Here is a 22,956-nt window from a genome sequence, read left to right as displayed (position 1 = left end):
ATTGCTGTTTGCAAACCAAAATTATGCAGGGAAAGTGAGCAAAAAGCATCAGTGAAAAGAGAAAAACGAGTCTGTACTGCACAAAGAGAAGCATAGGTAAGAGAGTATCATCTTAAATACCAAAAGGTTACAATTACATGAGGCCTAGCCAGGCTCTATTTCCTGACCTTGAATATTCATAAGACTGCCTACTATTTAAAATAAACCTTTTTTTATATTTGATATACTTTTGAGTGGGTTTTCAGAGTTCTGCAATCAACCAGCTGTTACTAAAACCAGCTCTAATTACCTTGACTTTGTTTGTTCCCCTTGCCAGTTAAAAATAACCTACAGCTCCTTACTACTTACTAGATTTTAACAACCTTGCATTCAAATTGAATACTATTTGAAGTACCACACAAAAGTTTTTGCAGGGAACTGTTTAAAAGAGTATGTCAGTATTTTTTAAGTCCACATATTTATAGCCTTCAAAAAATTGTGGGCTCCCCCCGCCCAAAGACTCTAGGTTTCTTGTGGTAAGGAACCCTGAAAGAGGTCTTTTCAACTGGTTCCTAGGACGTGTTTTTCTACATCTTTTCAATAAAATTATTAAATTTCTGGCAACCATTTTGGGTCCCTTCCCTCTTCGGGAGCTTGCTACTATCACTTTACTATCACTCAATGAACTATGCTCTGCTGCCCATTAAATAAATAAGAAAATCCTCAGTTTTCTCAAGAATTCAGGAAACTGAATGCAACTAGCTGTATTGTGGTCAATATTATAGAAGCTGCATAATCATCTAGAAAAAAATCCTGACCACCAGTCACATCCAGATTTACACATTTCCCCTAGAGTTTTAGATCACCCATTCTACTCTGGAATTGCAAATACATAATAATTTCACATAATAGAGACAAGCTAGTAATCACTAGTTATAAACTCATAGTCGGCCAGACAACATACCTCAAATATAGCCCAACTACGTATCTCTCTCTTTTTTAAAGATTTTGTTTATTTATTCATGAGAGACACACAGAGAGAGGCAGAGACATAGGCAGAGGAAGAAGCAGGCTCCCCTCCCCGAAAGCAGCCTGATGTGGGACTCGATCCCAGATCCCAGGATCATGCCCTGGGCCAAAGGCAGATGCTCAGCCACTGAGCCCCCCAGGCGTCCCCAAACTATGTATCTCTTAAGCCATCTGTATGCAGTCATTTTACAATAACTTCAAAGACACAGGATGTATCTTGTATTTTTAATTATTTCTAGCTTCTGCTCAAAATTACGAGGTTATACAGAGAAAGCGGAGTGACATCCTCTACTGAAAATCTTTAACTAGGACAGACACATAAATTAGACAGGGACACACACTTTCTTTCAAGTCCTTCAATTCAATAAAGATAACCCCAACCAAATTCTTATCATTCTGTATTGCTTTCTAAAGCCTCCTGGCAAAACTTTAGGTTGTAAATATATATCTCAAACTATACAAAACATTCTGATCATACCAAACTTGTAAGTTTGTTTTATAATTCAAACTTGAATTTGGGGTCTGGTATTAACAACCGAGCTTACATTTTTCATACAGTCATATAAGAACATATACTCACACCTGATAATGTGTTCAGACAACCAAACTAATCATGAGACACACCCTTCTTTTCCACATCTCCCACCATCCCAATTATCTCTTTACAATTCCTGAGTTAACGATGTGAATGATTACATAGCTTATTTCTTTCAAAAACTTATGATCTAGACTTTAAGTAAAAAAAGGAAATCATTACCAGTAATAAATTTCATAAATCCAGAGTATTAGAAGTCAAACTAATGGCATAAAAAAAAAAATCTCTACTATGCAAAGCATAATAATTCTTTTCTGACATTTTCAAAGCAGGATAAGCTTGACATTTCTCCAGTGATATATCAACCAACTAGAAAGACATAGCTCCTTCAAAGAGCTTGAGGTCTAGTGTACATGTTGCTATCGCAGAGCACACAAGGCGCAATTAGTCAATCTTGGGAAGACAGTCATTCTTGGGGAGATAGGAAATGTAAACATCCAACATCTTTCTCCCTTTGCAGACAGAGAAAGGAAGATAATCAGGGAGATGGGGGTAAGGGTGGGCTAGAATAAGCACTCAGGCATATGTGAAAGCCTCAAGTAAAAGGACGTAATAATCAAAGAATTAAAGGTTTAATCTGTTTAGAATACAGAGAAGCAAACAGTAAAAGAATGTCTAAAAATCATGCAATAATTGATTTTAAAGAGTAGATTTTATTCTAAAAACATTTACTCCAGCTACAGTCCATTGAAGAAATAATATACTAGCACTGCAGAAAGCAATTAAGGAAGCATTTCCAGTAATCAAGAAGAGATGAAAGTGACCTAAATTTAAAAAGTGGCAACTCAGGGCACCTGGGTGGCTCAGTATGTTAAGCACGTGACTACTGATTTCAGATCAGGTCCTGATCTCAGGGTAGTGGGTTCAGGCCCTACACTAGAGTCTACTTAAAAAAAAAAAAGTGGCACTGAGAATAAAGAAAGTTGAATCAATAACACTGGTGGGAGAGGAACTATGGTGAAGGAGTAATTGAGATTTACTTCCATTCTTCTAGACTGGGCAAGTGAAAGACACTACCAATTTAGTGAAAAGACAGTGTTGAATATTGGATGTACGTGAAGGACGCACTGGTTAAATGTGTATATGTTCCATTGAGAACATGTCTAAAATTGAAAGGCAAATGGATATATCTTGTAAGCAGTTTGAAGCTCAAGAATAATCTGACTAGAGATATATACATCTGGAAATCCATCAATATAGAGACGGTAACTTCAGCCACAGCAGTGTGTGAAAATATCAAAAGAGAGCATACAAAATAAGAAGTCAATAACGAAAGCCTAAGCAGTACCAAAAGCAAGGGGAAGGGTAGAGAAAGATATATCTATTAATTTGAACTACAGAAATCAAATCATGCAAATCATGACAATCACAGAAATTACAGACATTTACCCAGCAGAATACTGCCAGTTAAAAATTGTAATAGAAGGGGATTGGGAGTGCTCCTCAAACCTAGTCCAACTTTTTTAAAGTAATTTACAAATAAAACTTTTAAAAATATTAAGATTCTAGATTTAAATGGGATAGCATTTTTTTTTTTAAAGATTGTATTTATTCATGAGAGACACACAGAGAGGCAGACACGGGTAGAGGGAGAAGCAGGATTCATGTAGGAAACCTGATGCGGGACTCAATCCTGGTACCCCAGAATCACAACCTGAGCCAAAAGCAGATGCTCAACCACTGAGCCACCAGGTACCCAATGGGATATCATTTTAAAAATAAAAACATTATCTAGTCATGACTGGTGCCTTAAAAAAAGGTACTTTAAAATATTACACTTGGTTCATTTAACTTCACTCTTTATATTCATACATGTATTTTGAAATGTTTATTAAGGATATACTTTAGGTGTTAACTAGTGTTCAATGGCACTTTCTACGCTCATTGCCAATAAATTATTAGCATGACCCTTTCTCTCCAACTAAAAGTTTAAACATAATGAAATAATTTCACGCTTTTATATTCTGAGGACCATTAAAATATGAAAAATACATTTAAAATTAAGAGGAAGGAGGGGATCCCTGGGTGGCGCAGCGGTTTGGCGCCTGCCTTTGGCCCAGGGCGCGATCCTGGAGACCCGGGATCGAATCCCACGTTGGGCTCCCGGTGCATGGAGCCTGCTTCTCCCTCTGCCTGTGTCTCTGCCTCTCTCTCTCTCTGTGACTATCATGAATAAATAAATAAAATCTTTAAAAAAATAAAATAAAATAAAATAAAATAAAATTAAGAGGAAGGATAATTTAGGATAAGTAAAAAGACACAACAAAAGCTGAAAGAGTTCTCCAACTTAACATAAATGGTAAAAATATTATCAGAGAAAATAAAACTTCTGCAAAATACTCAACATTTATAAGGAACTAGATTAAACTGACAGGCATAAAAAGGGCACATTCACCCTAGCTTTCTGAAATACAGTACGTCAAATATAGCCTACCCAAAAAACCTGAAGGGTCTAAGAAAATAACTAAAACCTAGCTACCTTACTCCTTTATCTCTTATGGCTACCACTTTAAACCTAGTAGACGTTGTTTCGTATCTTCTTGTGTGCCACTTTCTCTTTTACCGATCCTCATGAACTGTATCTGAACCAGTAACCCAATTTTTACTTCTGCTCAAACCATAGCAACACTTCATCAACACAACTAAAACAATGTCAAGTCTCTTTTACCCTCATACTTCAATTCAAATTGGTATTATTCCAATTTCTCTGACTTCAGCTTCTTAGAAATTGCTTAAACTAATTTTTAAGGTATAAGTAAAAACTAGGCCTCACTGTCACAGGAATGTCACAAAAATAAATAAATAACTTCCAAATGGTCAAACTTTAGGCTGGGAGTGTCATAAGAAGAAAACATACCTAGTGCATACTGAAATTAAGTCAGATAAAGTTCCACATTCAGTAATGACAGAGTAACTAACACTGGATATCCATCCTTCTGCCATCCACAACTACACAAATGGAGAAAATACAGAAACAATTATTGCTGGACAACAGACACATGCAGTACAGGACTCTCATCTGTGAGAGAGAACAAACAAATGAAATCCGGCACACTATGATCATCCTTTATGTGGAGTACCATCAGTAGTGTGGAACAGGAAGCAGTCTTGCTGAGCAGAGAGAGAGAAAACAGAGTTTGGGGAAGTGAGGCAGCTGGAATTTGTGGGACAGAGCACTGAAGAGGAAGAAGCAAAACAGAAAAAGGAAACACCGAGTATCTGCACAGGAGTCTCTTTAAGTCTTACACATACAAAGCTGCATGTGTAAAACATGAGATTCCACAGGACCAAGCAAAAAACAACTATCAAGGAGTTGTACCGAGAACAATTATCAATGTTTCCATGAGGCTCGAGTCTTTCAGGTTTCAACCAGCTAAAGACCTTTTTAAACGACACCAGGAAGGCCATGCCAAGGACTAAGGCTAAACTAAATCTAGAATACAGGCTACTCTGGATTTCCCCCTAACAGAGCTAAAACATAAAGCTTAATAGAATCAAGCTTATTATCAAGTAAATCAACTGCCTGTCAGAACAAATTTCAATACTTTTTAAAGAAAAGAGAACAAAATCCAGACCCTCAACACATTTCAAATGTCTACCATACAAATATTACTAGGTAAGTGAAAATTAAATCATAACATACTATAGAGAATCCTAAGAGTGTCCTAAACTGCTCAGTCTCTTCTCACCACTTCACAAATTTCTGTAAGTTAAAATCTATACGTTAAAGAGAAATGATAACGTAAAGGAAATAGTAGTACACAGACCTCACTGAAGATACGAAATCACTGAAGAGAAGCAGAAAAGTCACAAAACAGATTTTCTCATTTATTACTAAACATTATAATCTGATGGCATGAGTCATCACAGAAATATTTAAATAGGAGCCTGCTTACCAATATGTAAAAACATTTTAAAGCCTACAAAAAAACTGCTAAAGCTCCTACAACAAAGGCTAAGCCTCAATTAGTCTCAAATAAATAATAATTGTTTTAAATAGGTTTTACTATTTACTATTTGCTAATGAGTATTTATTGCCATATATAAAGAAACAACTGTTATTTCTCTACATCTGGTAACTTATGTAAGACACAGCCTCCAAACCAGAAAGCAAGCACACAAAAAAACATACAATTAAAACAAACATCTCCTTGCACACTAAAGCTTATCTGTGCATTCAAAAGAGAGATTCTTCAGTGCATCACTCAAGAATCCTAACACATAATTCTAACAAGCCTGGTTATTCTGACTTCCAAGTGTAAAGAGAACTAAAAGCACTCAGAAGGGAAGGCTGAATTATCAGAGGAAGGTAGCATGATAGCATTAGTGACAATAAAATGAAAGTCAACAAAACTGAAGAAAATTCTAAGAAGTCACAGAACTTCTAAAAGAATATAGAAAAGAAGCTAAATTATAAGAACATAAAAAAGCTGAGAAGCCCAAATCATTTAGCATAAGCAAAAGCAGAGATACTCTGGTGGTGATGGCAGAAAAATTTCACTACATAACCTCTGTTTGCAAAAACGACTCTAAATGCAGAAGAAAAAGTTAAATTATACTTGGGTATAAATATACTGGGATTACAATAGAGAACTACTTTTCGAAACTATTCACATCACTTGAAATAAAAGATGGGGACATTCAAAGGAAAAAAACAAGAGTTCACTGTGCACTGATTATTTTGATTAGTCAATGGCACACTCCTCTTACAACCAAAAACTTCATACTAAGGACAGTTATTTCCCTCCTCTCATTAAAATTTGTGCCAAACTACTAGGGCCAATCTGGCTGTTATATTCCATGGTCTTTTCCAATTAGTTGAGAAAGTACACCATGCATGAGTTTTCCCTAATAACCTCTGACTTTAATTCAATTCATTGTAAACATCCCCCAAAGTATTTTTTGCAAATTATCCAAATTATCTATTTAAAGCCAAGCTGTAGCCATAGTTTTATATCCTCCATTCGTACAGGGCAATTATTCTTCACAGACACACTAATAGAATGTTCTTTAAAAACGATGAACATGAAAGCATTTCATTCAATAAACAGGTTACTACTTACCTATAATGCGGATTCTCTGACAGATAAAACCAGATAATCATAATTAAAATTACAGAGCTTAAACTCGGACTAAAGAATTTTGAAAACTGAGTAACTAGTATCTGCTCCTTATGAGTTTTAAACCTAGAAACCTGAAAATCCATGGAATAAGTCTTTATTGGATGAGATAACCAGGAGTAATTCAGACTAGGAGTTAGAATATGGGAGTTCTAATCCTATATCTACCAGTAGTTCATCATACTTTCAATAAATAACATTAAAACATTAATTATGAGTTAGGAAATGAGGACTGTGTAACACCACCTATGCTACTTCTGAATTATAGGGAGTGTCAAATGAGAAACTAGAGGAAATCACTTTGCACCTTATGAAGCACAGTACAAATGTAACATTATTTTATCTAGGGCAGGATGACTCCTCTATTACTTTCTAAGCAAAATCCATCTCTAGTCTTGGAGTCTTCTGGTCCCTTGAAAGAAACTTAAACAATGAAAGTAGTCTCATGGGAAGTGAATCTACAAGACCTGATGAGGATTTTCTCTATGTAGCCTCTGAAACTGATGAAGATATCAAATGATTCACATAAGCATAGTGTAAAAGAATGTATCATAAATTATTTAAAGTACATTATTTTCAGAGAACCAAGTTTAAAAATACACTTCCTATAAATATCCTTTAATATGGCTTAAAAACTTCTTACCTAGAGACTACATGAGCAATACTCTTTGATAAGCAACCAGCTTACTCTTATACTTCATTATCTAGAAACTTGATAATTTGGTATAAACATTAATGATCTTATCAATGAGTTAACCCATCAGAAGAACTCAAGAATCCACAAAGTCTTAATCGGACTTTTCATCCTCTGCTTGTTCATGAAGTTATAAGATCTTTAAATGAAGTTATCCAAGTCCCTTCAAATAATTTACTTAAGTAGTCATACAATGAGAATTCAGAGAAGATTGACCAAATCACATTTTCTTTTTGAGTATCTATTTTCCAGTCATTGCCCTGTGAATTGGGAAAAAAGCTCCGAATATTAAAACTCAGGATCAGGGACTCCTGGGTAAGTCAGCAGTTGAGCATCTGCCTTGGGCTCAGGGTGTGATGGCGGAGTCCTGGGATCGAGTCCCACATTGAGCTCCCTGCATAGAGCCTGCTTCTCCCTCTGCCTATGTCTCTGACTCTCCGTGTCTCTCATGAATAAATAAATAAAATCTTTTAAAAATAAATAAATAAATAAAAACCCAGGACCTAAAAACTTCCATACCTGCTCTCCCTAGAGCCAGAACTTCAAATCTAGAGATCTGATTCGATGCTTCCCATTCAAAATCCACAAAAGGTCAATTCCCAAAGAGAAAGGCAAATGTTAAGTACGTGATCTCAGTCTGGCTATTTAGGCCAAAAAGGGAGTCATTAGGTATCATCTACCACTTTAACAGAATCTTTCATCTTAAAGACCAGAGTTTTGAAATAAAATATACTTCTTCTGATTCCCCACTCACTACTCTTTGAGAAATCACATCTAGTGAAATAATCCACACCTGGAATCTTGCCAGAAAAAAAAAATCTTCAGTCTCCCCTGTGCCTAGGAGAGTTCTCCATTTGGAAAAATACATACATAAAAGCACACTGTGGGTTTATGTGAATAAGAGGGATGGCATTTAGAGAGGAAACAGGGTTAAGTATCCCGAATGCTCACAAATTCATTTCTCTGGCCTATGGTCTAATTACCATGAAACAGATCTAAGGCTAGGTTTCTATAGCATAGTATCTTTTCAAACATTTACAAGTCATTAGATGACCCTATATGTAACACACCTGCAAACAAGACAGATAAATTATCGGCTAAATGGTAGGATATACAGCTGCTAATTAAATAATGTTAGTTTAGAAAAGAGCTGCAACTGGAATAAAGAAGAGCTATGTTCTCCTGGCCCTGGACAAAGAACAATGCCATACTCAGTGTTTTCTATCAGTAACGTATTTTTTAATCTGGCCATCAGGATGTACTCTACTCATTCCCTACTGGTAAAGATATTCATGCGTAATCTGGGTAATGCCCAATTCCCAGTTTCACAATTATCTGGAGAAATTTACTAGCATGAAGTGAATAAGAAAGAAAAAAATATACTTGATGGGGTACATGTGTACATCTGTGTGTACAGGAGAATAACATTCCAACTACCCATTTATCTTTTTTTTTCTTTACCCCAAGTGCATTTTCAAACAGCCAGAAAATAACTTGAGACTTCAAAGACAAGTATCAGGATGCTATTTTTTGCAATGACAATTTGGGTAAAAAAAGCCAACATTATATCCAACCATCTCTTGGCTCTAAACAAAAAGCAAAGGAATAAGAACTTTAAAGAGATTACATCTAACTTGATCAAGCATCTTCTCTCAATTTTCTTTAAATTATCTCTAACGAAGATACTCTCACTCCCCATTTCCCTCCTCCCAATATGCTTCCTTTGGGGGATAAAAAGTTAAAAGTGGAAGTGTCAAAAAGTATTACCTTCAAAGCAAGAAGGAGAGATTTCTTTTGCCCAAAGTCACCAAATGAGACATTAATTTGAAAATACTATCCTATAAAAAGCAACTACTATCCAAATTCCAAAGGACTTTGTATATCCTGAGGAACCTAATAGCTCTCATTTTCAAAGGCTTAGGGATATAAAACATCACTCTTTAGACAATTGTTTTATAGGTTTATCATCCTTGAGAATTATCACCAAGAGCTCTAACAAAAAAGTAACATAATGAATAGAAAAATATTTTCCATCAACATACCAGCTAAGCCTTAAGAGAGAATCTCTTTGCCAAAGAAACAATAAAAAGGAAGAGAAATAATGAGTATCATATTATAAAAATGCACACTTCTTGAGTTCTTGGCTTTTCTATTACATAATACTCTGCTTCCTATGCCTGCAGATAAACAACTGTTTTTAAAAACTGATGCATAATACTAATGATAAGAACTCTATCTGAAATTGAAAAAAGCTTCACTTACTCACTTCTTGAGTTTTCTACCTCAAATTGGACTTCAAATATTTCAAACACACAAAAATGCTAACCATTCTACAAAATAAATAAAATGCTCAGATAAAAGGACTTCTACTAAACTAAACATTAAAATACTACTTATAAAAAAAAAAGGAAAATTTTCAGAAAAGAAACATACGCTAAAAGGCCTCCATATTATCATATACAAATGTGAACTATCTGTAATATATGGCAAAAAATGATTACGGTCCACAAGTATTTAATACTTTGATCTGATACATACCACAATCTGGCAATTGTCACCATAAGAACATCACAAAGTTTCCTCAAATCAGTGTTTTTACACAGCCTATAAAATCTGTGCTAGTAATTCAAAAGCTTACTTTGTAGGAGTAAAGGTGATTAACTTATATATGTCCTTTACTGTTGTTGATCATGGTATTTATAAGCACTGTTCACCGTTCATTAACATTCCTTTCAGGATTATTCAGAGTTAACTCCAATTCATTTGTGTTACTACTCAGAATACTTTAAAGCAAATCTAAGCAAAATTGTGATAAACTTGGACACTCAATTCTTTATTTTAGAAAGTGCCTTCATTACAAAGGTTAAAAAAATGATCGTATTTTAAGATAGTCTCTCTTATAATTTAGAATCAGGAGAAAGTTGTCTCAAATGCTTTATGTAAACTATACAACAGACTAATTTTCTAATTAATGCTAATTATAATATACAATTACCCATCACAATATTAGCAGTAATATCTACCTCTGCAAATCACAAGTCAAAGATAATGCATAAAGTACATTTTTTTAAATCAAAAGTTTTCATTGGAAATTAGATAGAAGTAACTAAGATAAAAGTAGATTTATAGCCTGCAGGATTTACCTTATCTGTAAGTCTAAGCACTCATTAATTGTTCTATACTGTCTGGAAGGCATAGATACTTCAAGATAAAGCTCCACAACTATAAATCAGAATGTATTATGATAACTAAAGATGTTTCCATTTTACAAATTAACTGAAATGGTATAAAACATTAGTAAACAAAAATATCAACCATGTTTCCACATGTCTTTCCTAATTGAGATGTGTGAAATATCAAAACTAGAAAACCATACTGCCATTGAGAAGAGTAATAGTTGAATTTTAAAGTCTTTCTTTTTTTGGAGTTTAAGAGTTGAGATAACCATTACATCAAACCTAAAATTTCAGCTAAAGCATTAATTTTAGCTATAATAAAAATGCTATGAACAGACATTTATGAATAGATACTGAAAACGTGGGGAATAATAAACAAAGCAGAATTCATGGTTACCATATTTACACATACTCTTTGTTGTGTTTCAGTGCCACATGATCTGATTCAAAGTAATAAACATCAGGATCATCATCTTCTTCTTCTGTATTGTGCGGATTGGCACTCTCTTTGGCAGATGGCAAATGTCCAATATTAAGTCTTGCCTCTGAGGGTGGCTTACTTAGTCCTTCACTCCCATAATTTTCAGAGTCACAAAATATTCCTTTTTCATTCTGAGAAATCTCATCAGGATTTGTGGGAGATTCACTTATGTTATCACTAACAGTTGCATTTGTTTCATTGGGACTAAGATTATTCTCCTCAAATTGTCCATTTTCTCTGCAAGGAGAACTGCTTTTAGTGGGACTACCTCTGGTGGGGGCCGCCCTTCGTGGTGACGTTCTCAGAGTATATCGATGTTCTTGAGGTTCTGATAAAGACATCATTTGAGCTGAAACACAGTCTAGAACAGATGATGATTCTGGTTCTCCAGAGACTGGCATACTCTCAAGACTTGTGTCCAGGGCGTTATTGGTGTTTTCATTACACTGCTCTTTTGAGGCACTGCTATCTCCCACCACATCTACTTCCTCCTCAGAATCCCTTAAGGATGACTGAATTTCAGAAAAGGGGCCTGTAGCTGGCTCAGTAGTCAGCTGATTAACATGTTCCACAGGCAGGCAGGCAGTTACTACTTTGTGGTCCTCCAACTTGACCTGCACTTCTGAATTGGTGCAAGGCACGTTATGGTCTATATAACTGTCCTCCTTCCTACTATCAAGGAACATTGAAGTGTGGGTATCCGAATCCCCATTTTCAGCTACTGACTTTTCCTGCAACACATATGAACCAGTGCTATTTTGTTTAGTGTTCCCATCAGGCTGACAGTCATCACAGTTTATAACAGCTGAATCACTGTCATCAACACCATTGACAGCCAAATAGCCTGTGATTTCTTCAACTACTGCAGAATTAAGTGGCCCTTCCTCACTGACATTCACCTTTTTAATTTCCCTTTTCTCACAATCATCCAGTATAAGACATCGACAAGCTCGTTTAGTCCCTTGAAAATCTGCATCATTGTCCACTACTGTATTCCTCTGTTCTACTGACTCCTTGTCTGATTTTATAGGTGAATCTTCTTCTGAACTGTTTGGTGCTTCAGATCTAAGGCAACGCTTAATTCTTTTTAAAACTGGTGAAACAGGTTCTGTTTGCCTTCTCTCACAATTTTCTACAGCCTGCCTTTCTATGTTATCTTTTTCTGAAGAAGAAAGTCCTCTTTTCCTAGGGCTTACCCATGATTCTCGAGTATTTTGCTGTTTTAAATCAGTAGTTCTTCCATTATTATTTCCTTTCTGAATCTGCACAGGCTCTGGTCTCTTCTTTGGTGATCTTGATCGTACTTGAGAATGAGAAGAGATTTCTTCAGGGTGAGCAATGCTACGATTCCTTAAAGTTCTACCACAAAAAGATTCATCCAAGCCGTTTAACCCCACTGTTGATCTTGTAACACGAGTAGATCGGGAAGCAGCCATACTATGGCAAGTCCCTACAATACGGTCATCATGATCCACTCATTGGGAAACCTTCAAAAATGTAAACAAAATAATGAGAAAAGGTAATAGTTAATACACCTAAAACAAAAGCATAAAGCTATTAACTTTAAAATCCAAGTATAGCCTATATTAATAAAGTGATATAATTTATTTTATTAACAGTTCCAAAAATGATACCAGTAATAGCTAACAATTACATGGCACTTAATATGTTCCAGGAATTGTCCTATATGCTTTACGTACATTAACTCACTTAAGTCACAACAATTAAGAAAGGTGCTATTATCATCCATACTTTACAAATGAAAAGGGTGAGTATGTGTATCATTTAAGTAATCTGTCCAAAGCCACACACTTAAGTGGCAGGGCAGGGCTCTAGAGACCATGCCTTTAACTCGCCTTGCTGTGTATCTGCCATTCAGATCACAGGCACAAAAGGCCCAGAAAAGATTTCCCTGAAAGACAGGATTTCATCTTGGTTATTAAAATAATACCCTTGAATTTATATAGCAGCTATCAGAAAACTATCCCAATCATTTCTTATGTTTTCTCAAAACATTCCTGGGAGGTAAAGTGGTAGGCTCTGCTCTTCTTAATTCACTTTTAATAAAATGAGTTTTAGATCAAATCCTTCGATAACAAACTATGTGACATCCGAAATATTTCAGTTGCGGTAGGATTTTTCTAATCAAGCAGATGAACAGATTTCACAACCTTGGCTTACAATAGCTAAAAGCAAAACAGAGAGCAAAGCCAAATCTCCCTAGTCTCTAGAAGTAGAGCTATAAATTATAGCAAGTGAAAGCAAGTATGCTGAAGAGGACAGAAGAAAAAGGAAAAGCAGTCCCCAAAGCAAATATTACATCTAAGAAATCAGGATCACATAAATAACCCCATCCTCTCCTTTGAACTCCTGTATATATGTATAAGCCACAGTTTTAATGCATTTTGGGAGATGAGCTGGTTTTCTGATGTAGATGTTTGGTGTTTCTAAGACAGAAATGCAAGGGAAATTGAAAAACGCCCTGACTGATCCATCTGGATAAACTGTGAGTGGTTATTTTTTTCCAAAGGTTCTCTCATAAAGCAGAATAAAGGAGCTATTAACATTTCAAGCATCCATTCTTCTGCTCCTCTTCTGTTTAGCTTTCGCAAGATAATTTTCCATTTCACTGCTTAACTTCCAAATGGGGTATAGGATGGATAGAGAAAGAGGCCAATGACTGTAGTAGGTAGTTTCATAGCACCCTCCCACCCGCCTCTTTGGTCATGCTTCCCATAGTCTCCTTCTCCTACCTTTCAAATGCCATTCTAACCCTCCCCCTGCAAATCAACTATCATCTCTCCTTTGCCTCAACCAAAAGTGTCTAACAATAGAAAGGCTATGAAGAACTACAGAAGCAATAGCAATATGTTACCACATACAAGAAAAAAAAAACTAAAGGGAATTGTCTTCCTGTTTCTGCTTGTTGACAAATGAATTTAAGTTTCCTAAAACATATATAAGTTGATTTGGTTTTATTTCAGAGTGAGGCATACTTTTTCAATTTTTAATTAACAATTTTTGAAGATCTTAAAAGACTGACAAAACAAGCCCTGGGATCAGAGTATGATAATTTGTTCTATAGAATTCTATAGCCATCTCATGAACAAGAACTATAGGACACCAATCAGAACTTAGAAATACATTTCACACAGTAAACTTTTACTATTTTGGGTTCATTAGAGGGACATGACATGCAATTCTCTTTTGCTTAAATCTTGTCATGAAGATTACAGTCTATTTTAAATCACAGATAATACTGAATGTCCCATAAATATCCACTTTTAATTACCAAAAATTTCAGTTAAATTTCAAATGATGTTTCAACAAAGCACAAACTAAATAATATGAAAGCCAATTTATTTATTTCAAATACCCAGATCTGGAGCTCTCAAATTTGAAGGTTACTGACAACTATTAATTACCTATGTAAATACACAAGGGAAATGTAATTTAATTTTTATTAAGAATCTCTTAATCTTTACTTTTTAAAATGTGATGCCAATTAAGGGCATATAAACCTCAAACGACTCCAGTAACAGACATTCCTAGCTCTTCTTTCTTTCCATATCAATCTAAATGAAAGCAAAAATCTCTGCCTTGTCATTATTAATAAAATAAACCTATTCTTAATATTACTCAGAGTTACTTATAAGGAACATATATATATTACATAGTACTAAGATTATATATGTATATATCATATATACTTATAAAACACCATCTATAATAAGGGCCTATTTCTTCACTATACCAGTGATCAAAACAGATTACTATGAAAGATTAAATCTCTTTTTTTCTTCTGATTCCTAAAAAGCATTTTTATCCCATTCATCAACCACAATAAAGTCCGTTTTAGTTACAGTTCTCAAATCCCTATGCTATTGCACCGCATTTAAAGTGAACCTGTTTTATACAAGGACGCTTCTGATACCTCAAACTCTCGCAACTGTGTCCTGAGAACCAGCATCATGGCATCTCTTGGAAGCCTGCTGGAAATGCGGAATTATCAGGCCCTGCCCCAGACCTACCAATTAATCCGATTCCCAGGTGATTTTCATCAGGTTCAAACTAAATTAGACCCATTTATCATATATTCTTTAATTCCTTATTTGACTCTAGTAATAAAAATGTATAAATAAAGCCATGATTACTTTGGCTAAAGAAATACCATATAGAGGACCCAATCTCTTGCCTGACATTAACATATTGCATGTACCTAAGGTAATAAATTATTAAAAATTCTGAAAATTAAATGAAATTTGAACACTCTTCACGCTGATTTTTTTTCTTCTGTTCTAACCTTTTTCTTCATCTTCTCTATTTTAAATAGTAAAGGCACATACTTTCTGTAGTTATCTAATAAACTGAACACAAACTTCAATTACCAAAAGGGACTAAAACTGTCCTGATTATCTCAACCAAGTCTCAACATTGTTTTGCCATGTTTAGCAAAGCATTATAGACTAAAGTAGATTTCCTCATTTTAGCTGCATAATACAATGACTAAAGAAATTCAGTGAAGAGCACAAAATTATATTCCTGCCAAAAATTAAACTACTAAGGGAACAGAAAGGAACTTATTTACAAACTACCTCAGAAAATACTCTTGTTAGTTAACTAAATAGGAGGCATATGATGAAAACCTTAGCCAGCACCCAACTAGAACTAGAAATGCAATCATTCTAGTTTCAAAATTAAGGGAAACTGTTAACATATTCATATGGCAAAATGCAGTCTAGAAACTAGAATGAAGTTTTTCCTATATGTTATCTACCAACTAATGAATATGGCACTTCCTAGAACAGAAGAGAGTATGATCGATCACTAGAATTAAATAGATTCCCTTTCTTCCTCACCCTCATAAGCTTCATCCTATTGGAGAGTACATTAAGGACCGTCAACCAAATTTCAGCCTTTCTATTCATATTAAACCCCACATACCACCTGTAAGTCTAACATCTCACCCATTTATTTGCTGTTGAACTACCCTCCCCCAAATCTGAATCTACTTTTACCTCAAATCTAACTCTAGGATTCTGAAACACTATCAGCTGTATTTCAGATCATAAATATCCAGCCTTTGTGATCACATCTGTAGAACTACATCAATATAAACTAAAAAAGAATAATAAGCATTAAACTAAAAATGGTCCATCTAATGAATAACTACTCTTAGCTATCACCTCAAAAATCAGAAAGATTTTTCAAAGATAATGCCTATAACTTTTTGCTCCACTATAATTACCAAAGGAGTATGGTTTATTTTGGGAATTGAGAGACTGGCAATCCTCCATTAACATCAACATTCTAGTTGATATTTATTATCATAATATTTAGTTTTATTAATTGAACAATTTTTAGGAAACTGGTCATGATACCATATCAAACCAAAGTAAAAGGCAAAAAAAAGAGCAAGAGCAACTGAAAGTGTTACCAATATGTTTCTTCTGTCTAGAACATAAACATGAGTTGCTTAGTAATGGTTCAGACTATCCTTGTCACACAATCCTTTTAAGACAAATTTCCTCAGTTGAGCAATTACCACTATAAGGTTAAAAGTAGGAGAGTGAAACATGGGGACCCACTTATGCAATTCTTAATATTTGTGTTTTGATGCTAAATTCTAATACATACTGCCTTAAAGGGATCTCTTCTTTCTTCCCCATTAAGAGAAACAGATATATGATAGATTAACATAGATACAAAGACAGAAAGCTGAATGAATACATACTTAAAAAAAAAAAACAAAACTGAGGAGAAACAAAAGTCGAGGAATTTCATAATGCCCCCTTCAATCAAAAATACCTAAAATGTCAAAGATAGGTATAATGCTCTAGAGATTCCAACATACTTAATCATTAATCATTTCATTTATACCCCTGTTGGGAAGAGTGGGAAAATATATCATTGCTAACCCATTCCCTATTGCTCCATACTCATATGAATTGCCAGGCAGACTGCACAATATACCATGCAGAATAAAGAATATAAATACAAGTTACCCCCCACCCACAAAAAAATATCAAACTACAGTTGTCTTCACTACTGCAAAACTAAATAACTTACCTGTACAACCAAAGATCTATCATTGTGGAAATATTATCTCTTTTCCTTATATCCTGAAGGAGTTGGAGCTATGATCTAGAATAGAGCTTAAGCATCAGGGTTTCAGACTCTCAGCTTCAGCCACGGAGAATACTAGAACCTCCCAAAATTCCTTTCTTTAAAATAAAATAATAAAAAAAAATTAAAGAAACAAATTAACTTATGCTAATAGACTTACCCCTTCTATAAGAGGAAACAGCAGATAACAGAATATCTATTCATAGTAACATCTTTGATATTTCTTAGCAACTCTGTAGCCTCAGAGATACCAAGAAACTGGAAACAGATTTTTAAAAACCAACAAAAACAAAGCAAAAAGAGCTTGAAATATACTGAATCCTCATAACAACTCATTATTAGTTTGCATCCAAATGTCACTCCATTCTTCTCTAGAGTCTGTGGGCAATATTCTTTTGCGGTGACCCAAAGACTGCCTTTAATAAAATTTCTCATATAGAATTTATTATCTCTTACTCTTATATTCTAGAGCCCTACCCAAACTTTGGCCTTCAAGTATTCAAAACTAGGGACTGACCAACAAAAATAATTTAAGTCATGCACACCAAAGAATCAACTAAGTCTTCAAATATCTATATGATAACTTTGATGACTACTAGCATTAAGATTTTATTACAAAGAGAAATTTCTATTATTTTTGGTGTATGGATTTTCAACTAGGACAAAAGGAATAAGGATTTTTAGCTTTAAGACTCAGTTGGCCAGGTATTTTAATTAATCTAATTATACTCCCATTTCTTGGACAGTCTGGTTAATTAAGAGTTTTATTTTATAACAATGCATTATGATATCCTTTTCAGAGAATCTGGCTAAATGGTTATTATGACTGCCCATTTGGAAACAAGGAGGAACACCAGAAAAAGACGAGTGATGTGTTTATATGATGCATATTGTCACTTTACTATAAAAATGAAAGAAGGTATTTTAAAAGTGACACTATTGTCACAGTGAAGGATTACAATTTTAAAAATGATACAGTTAACAAACCTTGTAAACTAGAGTTACTGCCTAGTAAAAGTAAACAGATTACAGTTTTAGTCAGCTAGGAGATCAGTACTAATATCTAGTATCTACAGATGCAACCTCTCCCAAATATGGCCTGTAAACTCTTGAAAACCACAAGGTAGGAAAATTGTCTAAATAAAATCATTTAATACATTAAGAAATATTCTAAATTAACATGAGGAGTGTGTACAGTGAAAACATGATCCTATAAAAAGTAACCCTTAACTTGAAAATGCACTCCTCTTACAACAAAAACTCCAACAAGTGCCAACTCCTCTATACCCAACCTTGAAAGCCTTTCATGGCAAAACATTACATTCCACAGTGTGTGGTGGGAGTGGCAAACATCAGAGGCAGAGGATCTACAGTTTAAGATATGTCTCTGAGTATACATGGACATTCCATTCTAGCACTTAATTCCAGTTCCAGTCCACCTTCTACCCATTGTGGATTGGGTTTACTATAGGAACCTCACTCATTATGATAGTTACAAGGCAAGTCTATCTGCAACTGTCATTTTCACAGAAGAACTGATACTTACAGCTGAGTTCTACCAGTATTAAGAAAGACAGGATCACCCAGATGTTTCTTAAAAAGCCTGATACACTGAAAAAGAAACTTTAGTCAATTACTTCTACTAACTAAAGCCCGCTTGGCCTTAATTAAGATTACATTTTTCTTACCTTTTTAAAAGTGTTTTTCGCCTAGTATTTGATTCCCAAGCGTCTGTATTTATCTGTCATCACTGTTAATGTCCATGTTACATTGAGACTTCAGGTATTAATTATTTATATGGATGTACTAGCACAACTTGATATCTGTGAAGGGAAACCACAATATAGTCACTATAGATGTGTTACTGTTTACAGACTTGTGGACAAAAGTGCTATTTCTAAACACTTTGATAACACACTGTATTTTTTTTTCACACTGTATTTTCTAAACTGTACAAATAATTCCTTATATTAGGCTGCAAAATAAGTGCAATCTTCAATAGACTAAGATAATTTGCTAACACTCTTACAAATGCTTCTCAGAGTATCCACATATTTTAATGTTTCATTCTAAATTAAGATTCTTACAAATTTGACAGCTCCTTAGATACGTTTTCTGACTACCAATGTAGATATAACTCATTTTCCAGAAGCCTATAATTACTCATGCATTAATAGAAAAGTATTTTGTGTGTGTTTTACAATACTAGGGAATAAATCTATAATGGTTAAAAATGCAGTAAAACAGATCACAACTTTCTCCTTAAATGTGACTTTAAAATATGCCAGGTCTTTTAAAGTAATAATTTTGTCTTGTTTAGATTATCCCTCTAGAATAATTTGTGAATATTATTTTGGAAGTAAATAGAAAATAAATGTGATGTAATAAATCAAGAGATAGTTATCCAAATGTTCCCTAAAAGTAAGGTGAAAAAACATGATGATGTGGTTATAAATTACAACTCTGAGAAACATCAATGTGCTTAATATCATGACAAAAAAGCACATGATCTAAAACTTTTAAGTAATTTCAACCAACTTACTAGAAAACCATGAGCTACAAAAAACCTCATTCATCTGTATCACAGAAAGCTACGAATGGCATTTTAAAATGATTTATCACTGCATGCCATTCCAAATTCCTACATAATAAAAAGAAAAGGCAAAAATCTACACAGAAAATGCAGATAGCCAGTTCGCCTGGGTGGCTCAGCTGGTTAGGTGTCCAACTCTTGATTTTGGATCGGGTCATGACCTTAGAGTCATGAGATCAAGTCCCAAACTGGGACTCAAGCTGGGCATGGAGCCTGCTTGGGATTCTTCTTCTCCTCTCCCCCTATTTGCACTGTCTCTTGAAAGAAATGAAGGAAGGAAAGAAGGAAGAAGGAAGGTAAGAAGGAAGGTAAAAAGAATATTGATTGCCTTACACCTGTTTGTGTATAAAATTTGATACTGGGGTTGTCAACCTGCCAGATCTAACTAGTGAAAAGTTTTATTATTAATAGAGTAGAAACTAATATAATGTTATGTCAATTATGTTTCAATTAAAAAAAAGAGTAAATAGTGTTTAAGAAACACTGATCTCTACCATCAAGCACTTAAGTCTATTCATTGGTTTTACAAATGTTAAACAATGCCATAAAACTTAACACTAAGCATTAGTGATAATACAAACACCTTAAGTATTTCTAAATTTAGAAGTTGCTATAAATTCTCTTGTAACAAGCAAATTAAAGTAGCCAAAATTCTTATATTCTCTAAATTTCATTCTGTTCCTTCACTATACATTTCAAATGGAGCAGATAGACTGATTTGTGACAGCTACAGTAATTTTTTTATTTAACTATAGTAACCTCTAGAAATTTAAAAAACTTAGCTATTTTGTCTTTTAAAAGCATACAAAAAAGGAAAACAAACCATTTAAATCCTATTCCTAAGGCCTCTGTATTTATTTCTTGCTATAAAGCTTTGCTTGTTTTCACATACTAATAAAATCAACGGACTATTCAAGAATTCCAAAGGCAAATCCAAAACCAATCTTGACTGAAAAGAATTACTTTTCCTACTATTTGCAGCTAACACTGGTGCTACTGTGCTAAACAGATTACAGGATCTAAGATTCATGGCACATATGAAATCACTTCAAAAGACTACAGAAAATCCCACTAGAAAATATTACCATTTCTACTGATAAAACAAAGTTATAAGCTATAAGCTACATAACTTATTAAAGTAAAACTGAAGTCTAAACTAAATACAACCTAAATTATAAGACACTAAATCTTTTCAGTTTTATAGAACCTTGGAAAAATTCAAAACAAAAATTATACTATAGATTCATTAGTACCCACTTCAGTTGTGTAAATGAAAATACTGAATTGTGCACTATACCATGTTTTTAAATTATTTTAAAAGAAAAAGACAAGGACACTCAACGGCAGCTGTAAAAAGTATTAAGATAATGCAGAGACAAACACCTTTGCTAGACACTAAGACTTATTACACTCACTTGCTATTGAGAGCTAAACTGAATATTTGGTGCAAAAGTATAACCAAAGAAGAGCACAGTTTCCTGGCGCCCTAAGTTGTTTGGAACCACAGTTTCAGTGTCTTATGATGCTTTCATAAGATTTTAGAGATAAGCCTATCTCACAGTCAACAGAAAGGTAGCAGAAGTATTAGGTTTGATAGAAGAAATATTCTCTACTATCAAAAATAACTAACCACTGTCTGACCCTGGGTAAGCCACTTTGCTCTTTTATGCTTCATTTCCCCAGGGTTACTCTGAAGAGTTCAGAAGAGATTATGTCTGCAAAGTACTTTAGCTTATTGGTTTTCAAACACTAGTATGCCTTCAAACACTAGTGTTCAGGAATTCCTGAACTCAACCACCCCAGAAATTCAGATTCAGTAGTTCTGGATATGCATGCATAAATCTACAACTTTCATTAGGTACTTCAGGTCATTCCAATGTAGGGGCTGCCCAAATATATGGATCATACTTTGAAAAAAGTTAAAGCTGTTTCTTCTGAAGCTTAAGGGTTCATAAGCATTACCCTAAGTACCTGTTTAAAATGCAAACTTCTAGGAATGCTTGATTAGCTCAATCAGTGGAGCAAGTGACTCTCAATCTTGGAGTGGTGGGTTCAAGCCCCCACACTGGGTGTAGAGACTACTTAAAAATAAAATATTGAAGGGCATTGGGTAACTTTGGCGGTTAAGCATCCAGCTCTCAATTTACAGCTCAGGTCATAATCTCAAGGCTGTGGAGGTGAGCCCTATGTCAAGTTCTGTACTCAGCAGGGAGTCTAGAGATTTTCTCTCTCCTTTCTCTCCCTCCCCACTGCACACACACATGTGCTCTCTCTCTCTAAAACAAATAAATGTCTGATTTAAAAAATAAAATCTTAAAAAAAAATAAAATGCAAATTTCTAAGCCTCATCCTTAGAAATTCAGATTCAATGAACTTGGAGCAGGACACAGAATCTTCATTTTATCAAATACCACAAGTGATTAGATGCAAATAGCTCTTTATCCATCCTTTTAGAAACCCTGCACTAGATTCTTTCTCCTACATATTTCCCATATTGTACCCCACCTCTGCAATCAACAACCAAAACCAACCTTAGGTTTTCATCATTCACTTAAACTAACTCATTTGTCTTGTAATCAGTGTTTCTACTTTAAGTCTTTTCCCTTATAAGTGTATATTCTACAGAGCGATCTAAAATACACACCCATGTCCCTCTCCTACCTAAAATGCTTCCAAGGGACTTCCACTTTTAGTCAAGACAAAGTAACAGGAATGAGATTTTTTTTTTTAAAGATTTTATTTATTCATCCATGAGACACAGAGAGAGAGACAGGCAGAGACACAGGCAGAGGGAGAAGCAGGCTCCATGTGGGGGAGCCCGATGTGGGACTCGATTCCAGGACTCTAGGATCACGCCCTGAGCCGAAGGCAGATGCTCAACCACTGAGCCACCCAGGCGTCCCAGGAAGGAGATTTATGCTGCCACCAAACCAACTAAATCTCTGGAAAACGTTTTTGTTTTTGTTTTCCAGACACTGGAAATCAGACAATGTAATAAAGGACAATGATCAAAGAGAAGAAACAAATGAGGCAAAGCTTTTAATTGCCCAGCTTACTGATGGGAGTTTCCAGCCTACAGAGAGTGGAGGGGGATTGATCCCAGGCAAAGTTTAACAGTCTCCCTGAGTTAAAAAGTTGAACTGAGTAGTGTGGGGAGGCCTAA

At 34.8% G+C, this 22,956-nt stretch overlaps 1 protein-coding gene across 5 annotated transcripts in view; it reads right to left on the bottom strand.

Moving 5' to 3' along the window:
* ZZZ3 (zinc finger ZZ-type containing 3) overlaps positions 1–22,956 on the bottom strand; it is a 102,294-nt gene that overhangs the window by 46,413 nt on the left and 32,925 nt on the right. For 2 of the 5 annotated variants that reach the window (XM_038541627.1, XM_038541629.1), the window contains exons 1-3: positions 18,889–19,023; positions 17,144–17,298; positions 11,006–12,561 (exon numbers count right to left, since the gene is read on the bottom strand). The exons of 1 other annotated variant lie outside the window; for it this stretch is intronic. In XM_038541627.1, coding sequence (XP_038397555.1) covers positions 11,006–12,510 — 1,505 coding nt within the window. In that variant the 5' untranslated portion in view covers positions 12,511–12,561; positions 17,144–17,298; positions 18,889–19,023. Of the gene's footprint in view, positions 1–11,005; positions 12,562–17,143; positions 17,299–18,746; positions 18,812–18,888; positions 19,024–22,956 lie in introns of those variants that run through there. 2 more of the 5 variants (XM_038541628.1, XM_038541631.1) reach the window with 2 other exon arrangements.

The sequence above is a fragment of the Canis lupus genome, chromosome 6 (genome assembly GCF_011100685.1).
Source record: "Canis lupus familiaris isolate Mischka breed German Shepherd chromosome 6, alternate assembly UU_Cfam_GSD_1.0, whole genome shotgun sequence".
NCBI lineage: Eukaryota > Metazoa > Chordata > Mammalia > Carnivora > Canidae > Canis > Canis lupus.
This window is presented reverse-complemented; position numbering and strand designations above follow the sequence as displayed.